The 18905-nt window shown below is 45.1% G+C and overlaps 1 protein-coding gene across 1 annotated transcript in view; it reads left to right on the top strand.

Annotated features, from left to right (window-relative positions):
* The window catches only part of LOC134633553 (cGMP-dependent protein kinase 1-like), a 72613-nt gene that overhangs the window by 12434 nt on the left and 41274 nt on the right, over positions 1-18905 (top strand). Inside the window, exon 2 of the mRNA XM_063482397.1 lies at positions 1000-1166. Coding sequence (XP_063338467.1) covers positions 1000-1166 — 167 coding nt within the window. The remainder of the gene's footprint in view (positions 1-999; positions 1167-18905) is intronic.

Raw genomic sequence — 18905 nt, 5'->3', positions numbered from 1 at the left:
GCTTCCTCCTCACCGTCACCCAGTCGCCCTCTTTCCCCAGCTGCTTGGGGTCTGCCGGGGAACAGCTAGCGGGGCCTACGCTATCTTCGGCTGCACCAGCTACAGGGGCCTGGCTAGCTACGGGTGAATGAAGGGTGCAAAGCTGAGTCTCCAATTCAGTAAGCCTGGCCTCCAGAGCAACAAATATGCTACATTTGTTACAAGTATCATTACTGCTAAAGGAGGCCGAGGAGTAGCTAAACATCTGACACAATGAGCAGGAAAGTGCAGGAGGGACAGGTGAAGTAGCCATGGTGCTAACGAGTCGGCTACGAGCTAAGCTAAGCTAGCGAAACTGTAAAGACACAGTGAGTGAATACTTTGGCTATAAATTAGGTAGTGAGTACACAGAAAGTGTGCTTCGGATGAAGCACGTGAAGAGATACATTCTATGAAAAAAGAATGTATCTAACAGTTTTTAATTAAATTGCTAAGCAGATAAGCTACTCAGAAACACCACTGTGTTTGAGCAGGAAGAGGAAGTGATACTCTACCGCAGAGAGAGCGAACACCAAGTGACAGCGCCACTGGTTTTTAAAGCAACTTTTGAATCAGATAATCATCAGATGAGTCATAAGTGAAATAACCATGAGGTTCAACCATAATATTTGCATGATTCATACTTAAGCCTTCGATAATCGCAGAGGTTCGGAGACTAATTTAAGCCCTGTGGTGCTTCTTTATTCTAACTCTCTGTATTTCTGCATGAAAAATGAGAAAAACTTGGTAGGACATCAGCGCACAGGCTGTTTATTTTGCACATAAAGATTGAGACGTCTATCCCGTCCAGAGAGGTGTGCATGCAGGTGATACCAACTTTGAGATGCACAGGTGTTTGCTCTTATCCTCCAAACACAGTGGCACAGATACATAATGAGGAGACGTGTAGGATAAAGGTATACTCATGAAAGTAGAATAAGGACTTACCTACTGACCTGTTGTCCTCCCTCCTCCTCTCAGATCGAAGGAGCTGATAAAGGAGGCCATCTTGGACAATGACTTCATGAAGAACCTGGAGCTGTCTCAGATTCAGGAGATCGTGGACTGCATGTACCCGGTGGATTATGGGAAGGACTCGTGCATCATTAAAGAGGGTGACGTGGGCTCGCTGGTGTTTGTGATGGAAGGTGAGGAACCCACGGTTTGGTTTTCTTCAGGATCTATTTATTTATTTCTCTGTCAGCAGTTATTTTTAAAGTGAGGTATTTCTGTCAGAAATTTCTCTTTTCAAGAACTTTTCAGGTTTGGGGAATTTGGGGAAAATTCTGGGTGAAAAAAGTACTTTTGATCTGAGGTGAGGGGACTTTTGAACCAGGCTGTGCAGCTTGTTGCCACTCAGGTCTGTTCTGGTTGTTAGACTTTCCTGTGTCATTTTTTTTTTCCTAAGAGTTTATCAGATGTTTCTTTTTTCGCTGGTTCTTAAAGAACTTAATGTTTTTCCTTGAACGAATAAAAACTGTGCAGTTTGAGCTGTAGTTGTAGTGCAATGCTCATTGTGAGCATCTTTGAATGTGTGGTTGGTGACAGACAGCACCTCTCCTTACTCTGAAGCTTTTTTTAAAGGAACTGGCTCACATTAGATAATACAAATCTCATCTCTAGAAGAAGCCGACTCTTCAGGTTTGAAATCGTTGATAGCTTTATTAACGATCGTGTTTCTCCAAACTAGAACTGCCATTGTGCCTCTGAGACCGTCGGTGAGTGAATGAAAGTTTGGAAAGAGGTTTTAAGACGAGAGCACTGAGCCAAACCTTTGGAATCACAGAAACAGGAAAAAGTTCATTACGGCGGCTCGATGAGAAAATCGTTTATCACTATACGAGAAATAGGATTCCAGCTTTCAGCTTCTTGAAATAAATAATTATGGAACTCATTTATTCTTTAATGACTACATTTCCTCCAATGAGCTGAGGAGTGAATAATTTCACAGGTCTTCTGTGTGACGGTGAATTGATGAAGTGTAGCGACATGGAAACTCCTTAACGAGCGGTATCTCAGAGTTCCGTGACATTTCCGCATGAAGTTTCCCAGAGCGCCGTTCGACCTTCAGGATGTACTTTCCTCGGCCGCCGGGAACATGTCAGAGCGGCGCGGCGTTGCGTAACGTGTCAGAGCGCCTGAAGGTATTCACCTCCACTCTGCTGCTGGTTTCCCTGCTGCCTTCACGCCACACACTACTTCTGCTGCTGTGAGGAAGAGGAGAACTCAAACACGATGAGGAAGCTGATGCCTCACAGGACGTATTTACATTTTTCTGCTTGTGGAAAAAAAATCACAAAAATCGTCCTGTAGGTAAAAAGTAACTTAGTGCGGTCACAAAGATGAATGACAATGTGTCTGAACAGCCAATCAGTGAGCAAACAGCAGAAAACAAAGAGAGGAACGAAGAATGATGGGAATGTGTTGGCACGAGGTCATTGGTTCTACAAGAACTGTGACATCACTACAGCCACATGACCAACTATAACTAGCTAACTAGCTAACATGTGAATCAACTGCTGGAAAACAACAGGAAATAAAGTGACTGCAGACAATGTTCAGAGTCTCCCTCGTGTTTTTCACTGAACAGGACGCTCCGCCTGTTGGCCTTCATCACCATCAGCTGTTTCCAAAAATCATGGATTTCCACAAGAAACTGAAACGTCACTGAAGCACGGCGTCGCATGTAACATTAGACCGCCGTGAGGTCATCACTGTTGACGAGATGGAGCTGTCACCTACAGAGGACTTCAGATCTTTTCTTGGGTGCTTTTGATTCACGTTCAGTCATTTGTTTGTTTAAAGGAACAAATTAAAGAAACTCAATGAAACAATGTAACCATGTTCTTGTTTTATTAGGAACAAAAAGAAGAAATCTACCAAACATGTCTCACTTTGGCTGACAGGTTAGGGTTAACGCGACTGCCTGAATCTGAACAAGTCAAATTTATTATTGAGCTTTATTATAAATAAAAACATAAAATAAATAAATTAAATAAAACATAAGTTCTGCAAATAAAATCAAATGTTGAGACTCAGTCGGGTTTAAAGAATCAAAAGGATACATTCAAATGTCTCGACCAGGGACCGGCTCACAAAAGTCATCACAGACACAGAACGGACACACAACGGGCCCGTGGAGGACAGGCAGTGGGCTGGAATCAGGCTGAAACCCTTCCACTATCACCTGATGCAGGGAGTTCTCACCTGTTGTCCACATGCTCAGACAGGACTGAGGTTCTCGTCCCTGCTTTGTTCCTCTGATGTTTCACTCTCACTGACTAACCAACAACACTTGGTTAGGAGAAGGAGAAGGCTGGGTAAACACTACACTGGTGGAGTTTAACACTGAGATGAAGGTCGTCTTGTTCTGTCAGCTGCTCCTTTCATGGGTCACCACAGCTGATCATCTCCTTCCGTCCCAGCATCCTCCTCTGTCGCACCAAGCCAGCCTTTTTATTTTACCTGTACGCAGCTTAAGTGCTGCCAACACAAACCTAAAAGCTGTCGGCAGCATAAATGTTGTAGCTTGGGTGCAGATAACTGATAATTATCCTCAAAGAAACACTTTCAGCCTGCAAACAGCAAAGACAGATTTATGAAAGGTTGTGCTGCTGGAACATGACAAACGCTAGCGTTCCCCTTTCAGAGGGAACGAGTCAGTTCGAGCTTCACTGTTTCTGCTCAGAAGCTAAGAGAGCATGAACACTGTGGATCCTTTTGTTTGCTTTTCATTTTCTTTGACCCGAAGCTTTCAGTGCTCATTATTTTTACCGAAGGACACTTGAACAGAAGGAACCGGGGATCGAACCGGTAACCTTGCAGCCTTGCTCCGCCGTTCCTATCCAGAGTACTTTTGTTGTATTTTTAGCTGCATTTGAGGTTATTGTGTTACATAAGAAGCCTGCGTAGAAACGTGATCCTCCCACTGAAAGCACAGGGCGTTGCTGAAGCTGCACTCAGGACGCCTAACCTGCATGCTCGTGTGCATCCAGTTAGTCATCCATTCACATTCAGCAGCTCTCACAGTTTTAATGACGTCCTGGTATCTCGAGATGCTCGGGCACAGCAGCACAGGTGGATTTTTTGAGTTTCACGAATTTCAATGGCATATTTTTCTTAATATTCTCCTGGAATCATTCCTGTAGGATTTCTTCCTTCAAACCTGCCATCGGTCAGACTGTCACTCTGTGTTATCAGTACATTTAAATCTCTTTGTCCCAGTCATGCTGGCCTCACAGGGACAACAATTCTCCAGATGGCCAATCCTCCGTGTCGGTGGGTGGCAGGCAGCGAGTGGTGTGAAACAACTGATGACATTTATATCTAAGTAAAAGCTGCCGGGTGAATAACACCCATGCTGAAATTCAGAGCGATCCTCACAATGTGAAAAAGATCCTTTTGTCAGATTTTAAATGAAGCAATTCAATATTAAAACTGCCCATTTTTGAATGGAATCTGGTGTGGGCGGACGAGGTTCAGGCAGGCAGATTGTGTGCACATCTGATGACTGTGTGTGTGTGCGTGTGCGTGCGTGTGCGCGTGTGCGTGTGTGTGTGCGCGTGTGTGTGCGCGTATGTGTGTGTGTGTGTGTGCGCGTGTGTGTGTGCGCGTGTGTGTGTGTGCGCGCGTGTGTGTGTGCGCGTGTGTGCGTGTGTGTGTGCGCGTATGTGTGTGTGTGTGTGTGTGCGCGTGTGTGTGTGTGTGTGTGCGCATGTGCGTGCGTGCATGTGTGTGCGTGTGTGTGCGCGTATGTGTGTGTGTGTGCGCGTGTGTGTGTGTGTGTGCGCATGTGTGCGTGTGCGTGCGTGCATGTGTGTGCGTGTGTGCGCGCGTATGTGTGTGTGTGCGCGTGTGTGTGTGTGTGTGTGTGTGCGCATGTGTGCGTGTGCGTGCGTGCATGTGTGTGCGTGTGTGTGCTTAAATCAAGTTTTAGTGAATTTCCTGAACATCAGTTTAAATTCCTCTAAACTCGGCCACCGTCTGAAGACTTATCCATGCAGTTCATTGAAGTTTTTTTCAATTCAAGTTTTTGTTTTATTTTTATTAAACAAGAAAAATCTGCTCTGCCTTTCAGCACGTCGTTTTTTAACTTTTGACCCTCCATAAGGATATCCACTTAATTTTTCCTGCTGATTCAATATGAAAACTGTCATTTGACACGTTGTTTGCAGACACACACTTTTTAAATGCACAAACATCTTCAGCACCCTGTGAGCAGGTTCATCATCATCTGTGGAGAAGGACCAGAGCTGGCTGGTTAACAAAGGAACTTTCAAGATAAGGCCGAGGTGATCGTTCACTCACAAATGCTTTGTATTGTTGCCTCTGAAGAAAAAGTAAATCTGATCATCTGAAACCAACTCTGTTCCAAGCCAAAGACAAGACCATATGATGAAGCATATCTTCAACAACAAATTTCCCACGTGTGGGACTAATAAAGGTTATCTTATCTTATCTTATCTTGCCTTTGGCTTCACCTGCACAAGTACCAAGGCCGGTCTTTCCGACAGAATTAGTTTTCCCTGCATCGGGAGCAGCGCTGGGCTCTCCAAATCACAGACAAACAGCATCCCACAGGCGTTTATGTTTTTAAACTGATTTTGCACAGAGAGGCATTTTTTTAAAATGTATTGATAGCAATGTTGAATATTATTACACAGTAAAAAACAAACAAAGAAAACAACTACAATAAAATAATTACACCATGAAGATGGTTTGTTTAGTGTTTTTTTTATTGCAACCTGTAATTTATTGCAGTTTACTTTTATTTGTTTAATTGTTTACTAAAGGTTTGAGGTGTGAAATAAACTGCAATGAAGTTTGAAAACAAAATATGGGTGTGTGTGGTTGGAGGATTGTAAAAAAAAAACAAAGGGTCCTAGCAAAAGAATTTGGGAAACCACTGATTGATATGCAGACGACTGTCTGATCTATCGTACAAACCTGCCGATAGATCCTCTTGTTATACAATACTTTTGTTTTACCTTTCAGTGTAAAGCACCTTCAGGACACTGGTTTAGCTTAGTAGGATGAGCAGGCGCCCGTAAGGTTGAGAGCGGTGGGCCCGGGTTTGAATCCACCCTTTGCCACATGTCTTCCCCTCGCCCTCCCTCTGCTTTCCTGTCAGTCTTCACTGTACCCATCCAATAAAGCCAAAAAACCCAGAGCATCTTTAGGCACTGTTGTTATGATTTGGCACTATATCAATAAAACTCAACTGAATATCTCTGACTTTAACACCTCAAACTGCTGATAAACTCTCATACTCAGGTATATTTCAAGTATATAAATGTGGAAGATCTCAGAAGCTCTCCTGGAAAATTTCAGCCTCCCAAATACAAGAAGAGGAAAGGAGAGCCGTGACTTTTAGAAGTTCTAAAGACCTTTATTTATCATCAGAATCATCTAAAAAACTCTTCATCGTCCACGCTCGACAGAGCAGTGTGTGACGCAGCAACAACCAGCTGCTACATCGACAGTAAAAAGAATAATCATATCAGACGGATCTGACTGAGATTCATCAGAGCCAACAGTGTCCTGATAAACGAGTGCAATGTTTCATAAATATGATAAACACATTTTTAGGTGTTTGTTTTGTTAATCCTGCGCTGTGAAAATGCAGCATGAATTCGTCTGCTGTGTTTGAGCTTACATAAGAGCGGCGCATGTAAGAGTTAACGTTGCTCTTCTGTAAGGGTTACGCTGCTGAGCTCATGAATGCATTATATCAATGAGGGTCCTCACAAACATAGATATACAAGCGTGAGAGTGTGTTGAGGGGGCGGGACGAGGGGGCGGGGGGCACAGATGGTGGCTAAATATACCGATAACTGTCACAGGAAGAGGAAGTCATCCCTAAAAACAGACCACGACAAAGGCTGATAGTGTGTGTGTGTGTGTGTGTGTGTGTGTGTGTGTGTGTGTCGCTCATGTTTTGGGGACAGTTAGGGACATAAATCTGTCACAGTTTGCTTCAATTTGCAGAACAAAAAAGTCCTCAAATAGCAAAACAGCAACGTTTTATTTCTTTTGAAGTTTGGTTTGAGGTTGGAGTCACTGAGATGGAAACACCACCCTGTGTGTGTGTGTGTGTGTGTGTGTGTGTGTGTGTGTGTGTGTGTGTGTGTGTGTGTGTGTGTGTGTGTGTCATAAACATGCTGCTCATTAATTCTGTGTTTGGAAGAAGAAACAGATGCAGCAGTTTTGTCTCATTATGTAAAAGACACACACACACACACACACACACACACACACACACACACACACAGACTTGTGTTTCTATCTCTGTGAAGACCCTCAGCACAGATGGTCCCCTCCTCATCCATCCAAACTGGACTCTGAGACCGCGTCTGGACCTCTGGACCTTTGCAGAAATGTCCTCACTGTGATGGTTTGATACAAAAATGTGTCCACACAAAGACTGAAAGACTTTACACACACACGCATACACTTCTCTGGTGATGTGGTTGTCATGGCAACGTATTGGATGACAATTTTTGGCATTTAAATATTTTCACAGTTTGGAAATTTTGAATCTGTGTTTTTTCTTTCTAAAAAAGGGAAGATGGAAAAAAACATATGAAAGGATGAGAAAAGGAAGGAGGAGAAAAGGGAGCGAGCAGGGAGCAGAAGGTGATGGAAGGAAGCACGTGAGAGACGAGGGAGGTGGGATGGAAGAAGAATAGCAGAGAGGAAAATAAGGATGAATAGGTGGAGGAGTGAAAGGAAGAAAGTGTGAAGCTGGAGAAAATAAAGAGAAGGAGAAAGGAAAAGGAAAAAAGAGAAGGAAAGAATAAAGGTCTGAGGCAGAGGAAGAAAGGAGCAGCCTGACAAAGAAGGATGGATGTCACAGCTTTTTATTCCTCACCTCTTTATTATTGCTGCATGTGAACCTGTGACCTTTGACCTGTGACACACACACACAAAGACAGCAGGAGCTCATTTAAACTGGACGGCGTTTTTCCTGAGCTGAAAGTTTCACGCTCGTCACTGAAAGTCCTTTCAGTGTTTTTTCAGACCAAACGTTCACTGTCGGCGTGTTGTACTCGACCGCAGCATGCTCGATGGTCAGAACGCCGTCTGCATGTCGAGCTGTCACGTTACCTGCTGACAGCGTGACGTGTGAGCATTACCCTGGATTTTGCTGATTAATAATGACTCTGAAGCAAAAAGGTTCAAATTTATTATCAGTAAATAAAATAAGGAGAAAACACCTGAATGTCAGGATTCAGCTGCTGCACACACTTTGGTGCTTGTTACCCTGAAAGCTGATGAGACATCGTCATTAGCCCGCAGGGCGTGGACGCCCAACACTGTGAACAATAATCATAATAATAATTTGGATTTCTGTAGTGTCTTTCCAGAAACCCAAGAACACTTTACACAAGAATAGCAAAACAAAAAAAATAACGCTAGAGTTTGAAAGAGTCCAAAATGGCACCCAGATTGCAAACCTTAGTGGACGGTGAGATGTAGGGCCTCGGGGGCCACAGCGGGGGTCACAGCAACCAAGAGCTCTGTTTTACTCCTGTTGAGCTTGAGTAGGTTAGTTGACATCATTACTTTGATTTCATGCACACAGTTGACAGGTGACTGTGGGGAAGCTGGGTTTAGGGTTTGTTACTGAGGCTATGTCCACACGTACGCGGGTATTGTTGAAAACCACACGACAGAAAACATCCATCCATCTTCTTCCGCTTTATCTGGGGCCGGGTCGCGGGGGCAGCAGCCTAGGCAGAGAAGCCCAGACCTCCCTCTCCCCAGCCACCTCCTCTAGCTTATCCGGGGGAACACCAAGGCGTTCCCAGGCCAGCCGAGAGATATAATCTCTCCAGCGTGTCCTGGGTCTGCCCCGGGGGCTCCTCCCGGTGGGACATGCCCAGAACACCTCACCCAGGAGGCATCCTTGTGAGATGCCTGAACCACCTCAGCTGGCTCCTTTCAATGTGGAGGAGCAGCGGCTCTACTCTGAGCCCCTCCCGGATGGCTGAACTTCTCACCCTATCTCTAAGGGAGAGGCCAGCCACCCTTCGGAGGAAGCTCATTTCTGCCGCTTGTATCCGCGATCTCGTTCTTTCGGTCACTACCCACAGCTCGTGGCCATAGGTGACAGTAGGGACGTAGATCGACCAGTAAATTGAGAGCTTCACTTTTACACTCAGCTCTCTCTTCACCACTACGGACCGGTGCAGAGTCCACATCACTGCGGCCGCAGCACCAATCCGTCTGTCGATCTCCGGCTCCCTTCTCCCATCACTAGCGAACAAGACCCCGAGATACTTGAACTTCTCCACTTGGGGCAGGAACTCATCCCCGACCCGGAGTGGGCACTCCACCCTTTTCTGGCTGAGAACCATGGCCTCAGATTTGGAAGTGCTGATCCTCATTCCCGCTTCTTCACACTAAGGCTGCGAACCGTTCCAGTGCGAGCTGGAGGCCATCACCCGATGAAGCCAACAGAACCACATCATCCGTGAAAAGCAGAGACGAGATTCTGAGGCCACTGAAGTGAAAGCCCTCCGCCACTTGGCTGCGCCTAGAAATCCTGTCCATAAAAATTATGAATAGAATTGGTGACAAAGGGCAGCCCTGGCGGAGCCCATCACCCAGCGGGAACGAGTCTGACTTATTGCCGGCAATGCGAACCAAGCTCTTGCAACGGTTGTATAGGGATTGAATGGCCCGTAGCATTGGGCCAGACACCCCATACTCCCGTAGTGTCTCCCACAGGACACCCTGAGGGACACAGTCGAATGCCTTCTCCAAGTCCACAAAACACATGTAGACTGGTTGGGCAAACTCCCATGCACCCTCACGTATCCTTGAGAGGATAAAGAGCTGGTCCAGTGTTCCGCGACCAGGACGAAAACCGCATTGTTCCTCCTGTATCTGAGGTTCAACTAGCGGACGAACTCTCCTTTCCAGCACCCTGGCATAGACTTTCCCAGGGAGGCTGAGGAGTGTGATCCCCCTGTAGTTGGAACACACCCTCCGGTCCCCCTTCTTTAAGATGGGGACCACCACCCCGGTCTGCAAGTCCAGGGGTACTGCCCCTGATCTCCACGCAACATTGTAGAGGCCTGTAGGACAGCCCTACAACGTCCAGAGCCTTCAGGAACTCGGGGCAGACCTCATCCACACCAGGGGCTCTGCCACCAAGGAGATGTTTAACTGCCTCAGTGACCTCGCCTCCGGAAATTGGCGGGTCATCCCCCTCATCCCCAGGCTCTACTTCCTCCTCGGAAGACGTGTCAGTGGGATTAACCTTCCACCGCCCGACAATTTTCTCAGTCGACGTCAGCAGCGCTCCGCCAGCACTATACACAGTGCAGGTAGAGCACCGCTTTCCCCTCCTGAGACGCCTGACGGTTTGCCAGAATCTTTTCGAGGCAGTCCGAAAGTCTTTTTCCATGGCCTCTCCAAACTCCTCCCACACCCGAGTTTTTGCTTCAGCCACTGCCCGAGCCTCATTCCGCTTGGACTGTCGATACCTGTCAGCTGCCTCGGAAGTCCCATAGGACTCCTTCTTCAGCCTGGTGGCTCCCTTAACCACCATTTGGTTCGGGGATTACCACCACGACAGGCACCAACCATCTTGCGGCCGCAGCTCAATGCAGCAGCTTTGGCAATGGAGATGCTGAACATGGTCCATTCGGACTCAATGTCCCCAGTCTCCCTCGGAATGCTGTTGAAGCTCTGCCGGAGGTGTGAGTTGAAGATCTCCCTGCTAGACGTTCCCAGCACACCCTCACTACGCGTTTAGGTGCACCAGGTCTGTCCAGCATCCTCCCCCGCCACCTGATCCAACTCACCACCAGGTGGTGATCAGCTGACAGCTCAGCCCCTCTCTTTACCCGAGTGTCCAGAACATAAGGTCGCAGGTCTGGTGATACAATTACAAAATCGATCATCGATCATCGCCTAGAGCATCCTGGTGCCACGTGCACTTATGGACACTCTTATGTTCGAACAAGGTGTTCGTTATGGCCAAACTGTGATTTGCACAGAAGTCCAATAACGAAACACGGCTCGGGTTCAGATCAGGGAGGCCATTCCTCCCAATCACGCCCCTCCTGGTTTCGCTGTCGTTACCCACGTGAGCATTGAAGTCTCCCAGTAGGACAACAGAGTCTCCAGGTGGAGCACCTTCCAGCACCCCACCCAGGGACTCTAAGAAGGCTGGGTACTCTGAACTGCCACTCGACGCATAAGACAGTCAGGACCCGTTCCCCGACCCTAAGGCGCAGGGAACAAACCCTCTCATCCACCGGGAAGAACCCCAACGTACCGGCAGCAAGCCGAGGGGATATTAGAATACCCACCCCAGCCCGCCGCCTCTCACCAGGGGCAACTCCAGACTGAGACAGAGTCCAGCCCCTCTCCAGGAGACTGGTTCCAGAGCCCAAGCCATGCATAGAGGTGAGCCAGACTATATCTAGCCAGTACCTCTCAACCTCACGCACTAACTCAGGCTCCTTCCCCACCAGAGAGGTGACATTCCATGTAACAATTACCAGTCTTGGTAGCCGGGGACTGCCCGGCACACAATGCACCCGACCCCTACGGCGCCTCGTGTGGGTGGTGGGCCTGCGGGAGGATGGGTCCATGTCCCCTTTTCGGGCTGTGCCTGGCCGGGCCACATGGGCTAAGGCCCAGCCACCGGACGCTCGCCCTTGGGCACCCTCCCCGGGCCTGGCTCCAGGGTGGGGCCCCAGTAACCCTGTCCCGGGCAGGGTAAACTGTTCCCGCGATGTTTTCCTCATAAGGCTCTTCTGCGCCGTTTTTGACGTCATGCTGTGCACCACGTTATTGTTTGTATGGGATGAATTTCTACAATGGTGGATAGAGACAAAATACTGTTGCTGTTAATCTGACTATCTGCAGTTTTTACACACTTACAAAAATTTACTTTTTTTAAAGGTAATTTATGCATGCTCTATGTATTTTGTTCATTCCTGTGTTGTGAGTCTACACCAACTAAAATACTGTCTTTAGTATTAACATCTGAAATAATGAAGGCACTTGAAAAGTAACACAAAATTAGCTGCCTTTACAGAAAAACACAAACTTTTCAGAAGTACTTCAGGTTTTGTGAGGGCACAAAACCCTGTTTAGTCTTTTCCTCTCAGGATTCTAGACTTCTGATTGGCCAAAATGTGGACGGGATTTCTGCGTTTTCAAAAATACCCGTGTACATGTGGACGTAGCCTGAGATAAAGTTGTTTATCATCAGCATAGGAATGGAAGCAGAGATCATGGGTCAGACATGAGGGAAGGAAGGTGTGAAAAATGGTGTTGAAGGCTGCAGAGAGGTACAGGAGGATGAGGATGCAGATGTGGCCAGCTGCAATAAGAAGGCTATTGGTTATTTTAATGAGAGCAGTCTCAGTGCTGTGGTGTGTTCTGAAGCCAGATTGGAAGGATTGATGGTCTGACATATGTTGACGAAGGTGGGCTTTTTCCAAAATGTTACTGAGAGAAGGAAGGTTGGAAATTGTTAGTAGTTGTTAAAGTCGTCAGGGTCCAGACCTGGTTCTTGAGGATGGGAGTCACTGAGGTGGCTTTGAGGCTCCCCCTCCTGACTCCAGGGAAGAGTTGATGATGTAAACTGTAAGGGGGCACAGAGCAGGCAGACATGCTCTAACCAATGTTGTCTGCACAGGGTCCAGGGTGCATGTGGAGGCTTTGGACTGAAACATCCACTTGGTGACCTGAGAAGACTTCACAGAGGAGAAAGAGGAGAAGGAGCAATGAGGTAGATGTGCTACAGAGGAAATGACATCCTGAAACTGATGTACAGGTGCCAGAAGCTGCTGATGGATGGCGATAACTTTTTCTTGGAAGTAGTCCAGGAACTTGTAGCAGGTCAGTGGCACCTGGAGGATGAGGTGGATCAAGTAGGTGAAGTAGTCGGTTGATGATGGAGAACAGCAGTCTGGGATGACTTTGCTGCTGGTGAATGGTGTGTTTTGGCCTGAGAGCTGCTTTGTAGGACCTCACATGATCTTTATAAGGCTCAAGCGGACACTGAGACCAGATCTTTTCTACGGCCTCTCAAGTCGGCAGCTGTGTAGTGAAACATGGGGCGGGGCAGGTAAAAAAGACTGGTTGAGTTTTGAGGGGGGCAAGAGAGTTTATACTGCTAATGGCCAGCAAGCATATCAACCATGGTGTTGGGTGGGTCTGAGACCAAGTGGGTTGCTATGAGATTGTTCAGGGCCAGTGTACTGACAGCCTTAATGTTCATGTATGTAATGGTATGTTTAGTGCACAGCCTACGCACTGGAACAGCAACAAGAAGCAGCACGGTCCAGCCACTTCAGATTGGAAGGAGTACTGCTGGTGGAGAAAACCAGATCGAGGGCGTGACCTCTGCTGTGGGTCAGACCTTTAACATGCAGCGTCAAATTGAGACAGTCAAGCAGTGAAATCTCAGGTGAATGAAGACCTGCTGGAGTGGACATGAATATTGAAGTGACCAAGTAGGAGTAGCTGGAGACGAGGAGCAAACAGAGGTGAGAAGCTCAGACACCTCAGAATGACCTGGAGCTGTGTTGACCCAGCCAGGGTGACAGAACACTAATCCTGGGGGAGGGGCTTGAGTGAAGTGCCGTGTCTCTGTTAGGCAAAGGATGTCAACCTTTCTGTCAGTAATGACATCGTTTTATTTTTGAATGAGCGGACATTCAGCAGCATGAAAGATGCACTGTTGGCAGCTGATGTTGAGACAGATGTGGAGCGAATGGTGCTGTGGTTCCTTTAGCTTTGTGGTGGTGTGAACACGACAACACGAGAATGAGGCAACGCGGGATTTCAAATTGATGCCATGGGTGCATCTAATAAAAATTTCAGACAAGGTTCAAATTGCAGTGACCTCAGCCTCAAGGTCAGAGGTCAAGTTTTCTGAAAATCTTTTTCAAACCATTACCACAAATGTGTTTACTGTGAGGCTGAGCGGTAAGACTGGACGCTCCCAGTATCTTTGTTTCATTTTCTCAAATCCCAGTTTGCCTCCAAAATGTGTGTGTGTGTGTGTGTGTGTGTGTGTGTGTGTGTGTGTGTGTGTGTGTGTGTGTGTGTGTGTGTGTGTGTGTCCGCCCACACATGTGCGAGCACCGTTATTCATACATTATGTAAAACACTGATCGGTGTTTCTGTTCATGATGAAACGTGAGATTGTTTTAAGCTGCACATTTTATTAATCAAAATCATAAGAATCATAATAATAAAATAAAACAACAACTTCCGTCTCTGATGACTCTTTCTTTTTTTTTACCGTGGACATGTTCCACAGGAAGCACTGAGGTGAGTTGATCTGACTGTGGAAAAATGTTTTGGGGATTGAGCGACGACACAGGCGACAGACAGAAATGAGAAGAGACCCTGAAGCTCATTAATGTGCTGCTCTACTGCACATTCCTGCATAGCTCTGAAAATAGCAGAGTCTAAGAAAAGCATTAATAAAGAAACATTTTATCACAAAAATTAAATAGAAATTTAGAAAAATTGTGATGAAATAAAATAAAATTAAAATAAAAAGATAATAATTTATTTCAAGAAAAAATTGTATAATTTTAGAGAAATAAAATCCCTGAAAAATGCAACTAAATTTCCTGGGAAATAATTTTTAAAATGACCAAAAAAGTCATATAAAAATGAAATAATATCAAATAATAAAAAAGTGCAGTGTACTCATTCATTTACATAGATGAATCTATAATCTATATTTTTCCGTATTGTTAGTAGTTTAGACACAGGACCCTCCTGTCTGCACAGCTGTTTAACCAGCTCTGCAAAAGCAGATGGTTATAAGCTAAGATTATGTCAGCTAATGTTAGCCTCGAGTTTCCTAAAAATCACACTTTACATCTCATAAAGAGCTTGATTACAATCTGAAATCGTCTCAAAATCCAACAGACAATTTCACTAACAGCAGCTAAGAGCAGCTAACACAGTCTGACAGCAGCTAACAGCAGCTAACACAGTCTGACAGCAGCTAACAGCAGCTAACACAGTCTGACAGCAGCTAACAGCTGTGTTTACCGACACAAAAGCCAGCTGTCGTCGGTCAGCAGTGATCTTCTCTGACTCATCGACTCGTATCAGACTCCTGTCACAGTGTTAGAGCCTCCTCCAGAGTAAATAATGATGGATGCTTCTCACCCAGCATGGACAGCTGAGGTAAACAGTGGACTCACAGCCTTCCACAGATGAGGGAAAACTCCATCACTTTGCTATCTGAGCACACTCTGGGTACTCTGGGGTAAAAACGTAAAGTATTGCAACTATTTAATTCACCGTATCCATTTTTTATTTCCTAATTTATTGCAAAGTGGTGAAATTATTCAAATATGTTAAAATTGAGTGTTTTTTATTCAACATAAGTAGGGTAAAAGGGTACAGTCTAGCTCTACTGTATCTCTTGGATAATTAAAACATATTTGTTCTGTAGCAGCCAGTTTTGACTAGGACTTGAATTGGGAGGGTAAGAAAACAGAGCTGACTATACTGACATCACACTGTAACTTTAAGATAAATGGATGGTTAGAGACTGGAAAATTGCTAATAAATAAACGTCTTGAGGCTTGAAGCAGTCCCAGCTTGGCCCTAATCGCTGGATCTCAGATTTACACAGTGCAAGCGTCACGTTTCTGAACAGCTAGCTCTGTGAGATCAGAAGAAGCTGCTGCGCTATGGAGGAAAACCAAAGCAGGCTGCTCTCACAGCCTCTTTGTGTAAATCTGAAGCTTCCTCAGACTTTGCTTCCTTTTTGTTCGACTTTAACAAAGACCTGTTTCTGTGTGCAGCCGGCTGCTTGTACCTCTGACAAAAGCTCAATTTTCACTCTGACTAATGAGAAGCAGCTTCTGTAATGAATCCATGTCTGCTCAGAGTTTTCTGCTCGTTTAGCAGCGTTTCATGATCCCCTCCTCCTCCTCGCCACTCTCCCGCTGTTTTAACGAGTTTCTAAAAGCACAACTCAACATCAGCCTGTCGGGTGGATGCAGATTATTTGCTGTTTGCAGGAACAAAGACACAAATCAGAGAAACTAAAGGAGGTCTCTGCACTCTGTGTTGTTTGTCCATTTTACAGATTCAAATTAACCCAGTGCTCCCAGTGCACCAGTTTGGAAACAGTTTGCCTCTCTGGAGCTTTGGCTCTGAAAGCTCCACTGCCCGCTGCTCTGATCATTGCTTTCTGTTCCTGAGAGTCTCACATTTCCACCTCATGTGTTTTTACCTTCAGACTGAAAAGTCTCCGATGTTGTTGCAAGAATCACGATGGAAGGTGGTCCAGACAATCACGGTCTCCTCCGGATGATTCTTCTGACTTTGATTAACATGTGAGCTCCAGGAGGAGGCGCTGTCCTCTGTGAGGCTGAGGTGGAGATTCTTTACATGCTTTCTTGTCATGGTAGGAGAGATTGTTCATGTTAGAGTATGTTAACGTGTTTGTTTTCTTTCTCTGTCTATCAAAACGTAATATCAAACTGCCATTTTTGGCTAAAAGTTTTTAAATGATCGTTTCTAGACAAAAACAGCATCTGTGAGAGCTTTCAGTCAGGTTTTAGGCCCTTCAACAGTTCTGAGTCAGTGCTTTTGAAACTAACAAATGATATTCTGATGATTCTGTCTTAGTTCTACTGGACTCACTGTGCTAATGAAACACCAGCAGGAGTCGTTTAAGATCTAGATCTTATGTTAAGCTCAAAACTGGAGTTCCACAGAGGTCTGTCACAGAGTCTGTTCTTCTTTCCTTGTACATGAACCCTACAGGCCAAATGATCCATCAATAGAGCATCTCTAGATGACTGACAACTGTGATGCCTGGTTATAAAAAACTGCATGTCCTTCAGGTTCTTTCAGGTTTAACAAACGTTCAAACTTTGGGATAATCTTTGACACAAACCTGAAATTTGCCAAACAAATGAATGTTTTGGTCCAGACCAGTTCTTTTCTCGCCCTTTCTAAAACAACCAGATCTGGAAAGGTGCAGAGTCATCAGTGGCTCTATGTGCACTGCAGAGTTCAGTATACAGTTAATTTAAACCCTTAAATGGTCTACACCTGTAGATTTGTTGTACACTCTTTTCAGATCCCTAATGTCTGCTTCCTGCTCACCACCCTGCTGCTGAAACGTATGTTAAAAGTGTGCTGTGTCTTTAAGTGTAAGTCTTGGATGGAGGACGGGTTCCTGTAGTGTCATTTTATCCTGCGTGAATTTTCAGTAAACATCTTGGATTCATTTATTTATTTAGCTGTAAAGCACATTGGTTTAAACCCACTGTATGAAGCAATAACTTCCTAATTATAATCAATGGCATAACAACAACTCAAACAAAACAACACAAATTTAGATTTGTGTTTAGATTCTGATATTTTCATCACACAAAAAGTGCTTCATAAATGAAACTGTGTAGAAGAAGTAAAAGAATTAAAAACAGGTTGGTGTGTTTCAGCGCTGACTGTTCGAGCTGTTGATGAGTAAACTGTAAGGATTATACCACAAACCTTTAGAGATTATCATACAGTATCCGTCTCCCTTGTAATTAGCCAAGCCTACACTCTGAACCATCAGTGTAAAAAAGAAACAGTGCTTAAAGTAAAGAAGTGTGAAAAATGTTAAAATATTTTTTTATGAACACCCCAAACTTTTATTCATCAAAGAAGTTCAAAGTGAACAGGAAACAGGAGGCACACATAGGATGGTATAAATTTGGACATTTGTAGAATGTACATAATGTTTCAGAAGACGTTTAAAGGCAGATGATGATGAAGTACAAACTGACGAAGAGCTGTGCTGGTTTGTTGATCTGGTTGTTTAAAGCAGAGCTCCTCACTCATGCTGCTCAGTGTGGCTCATAAGTAAATCTCTGCATTCAAACGACAGCGTCATCTGCATAAAAGTGCACATTTGCATCAGCTACATAATGTGAATATTAATAAAGTATCTAATTTTTTGACCCCACCTGTGAAAGCTCGTGTTACTTCACACAGTGCCGTTAAACCTGCTGTGTGTGCAGTTTTTCCTGGTGTTTGCTGTATTTTGTTCAGTGTCTCCTGGTCTCGTGTGAGTCCGCGACTTCTCTGAACTGTGCTGTGTGAGACTCACAAACCTGCCAGTCCTTTTCATCACTTTTAAAAGGCTCTCTCTCTCTTTGTCTCTGCAGTAGTCGCTCACCCACGCACTTCTTTTTGTTGTTCTGTCACTCTCTGTCCACCTTCTCAGTTATCAACATGGTAAAAACATTTTTCTCTGCCCTGACCTGTGATTCCTCCTCTAATGAGCACACCGTGGGCTCATGTCTCTCCTGTTTGATGCTCTGGAGCTCTGAGACTCCCCTGAAAGCAGCAGCGGCATGTTTATGTGCTCTTTACTGCCACAAATGACTCATATTATTTAAGACTGCATAACAGTTGATTTTGTTCATGAACATTGTCCACACTATATGAATTTCTTGAATAATTATTCAGTATAAGCTATGGAATAATGAATCTTAGTTAATTATTTTCCTCTACAAAGTATATTTGATGGCATAATTAAAATAGATAAATGATTAACTGTCTTCAGCACCACGGACAGAGACATGGTTCACGTTACATCCAAACTGATGGACGAATAAAAGACGGCGTGACGGCAGAGTGTGTGTGTGTGTGTGTGTGTGTGTGTGTGTGTGTGTGTGTGTGTGTGTGTGTGTGTGTGTGTGTGAGAGAGAGAGAGATTAGCCTAATGATCATTATAATGTGCAATTACAGCCTCAGTTCCTGTGTGTGTGTTTATCTCACCATTCAACATAATAATCACCACCATCTGGTGTGTGTGTGTGTGTGTCTTCCTGTCCCTGTGTGGACACATATTGTTCCAAGCTGTTATGGGGACGTCT

The sequence above is a fragment of the Pelmatolapia mariae genome, linkage group LG8, assembly GCF_036321145.2.
Source record: "Pelmatolapia mariae isolate MD_Pm_ZW linkage group LG8, Pm_UMD_F_2, whole genome shotgun sequence".
Classification (NCBI taxonomy): domain Eukaryota; kingdom Metazoa; phylum Chordata; class Actinopteri; order Cichliformes; family Cichlidae; genus Pelmatolapia; species Pelmatolapia mariae.
This window is presented reverse-complemented; position numbering and strand designations above follow the sequence as displayed.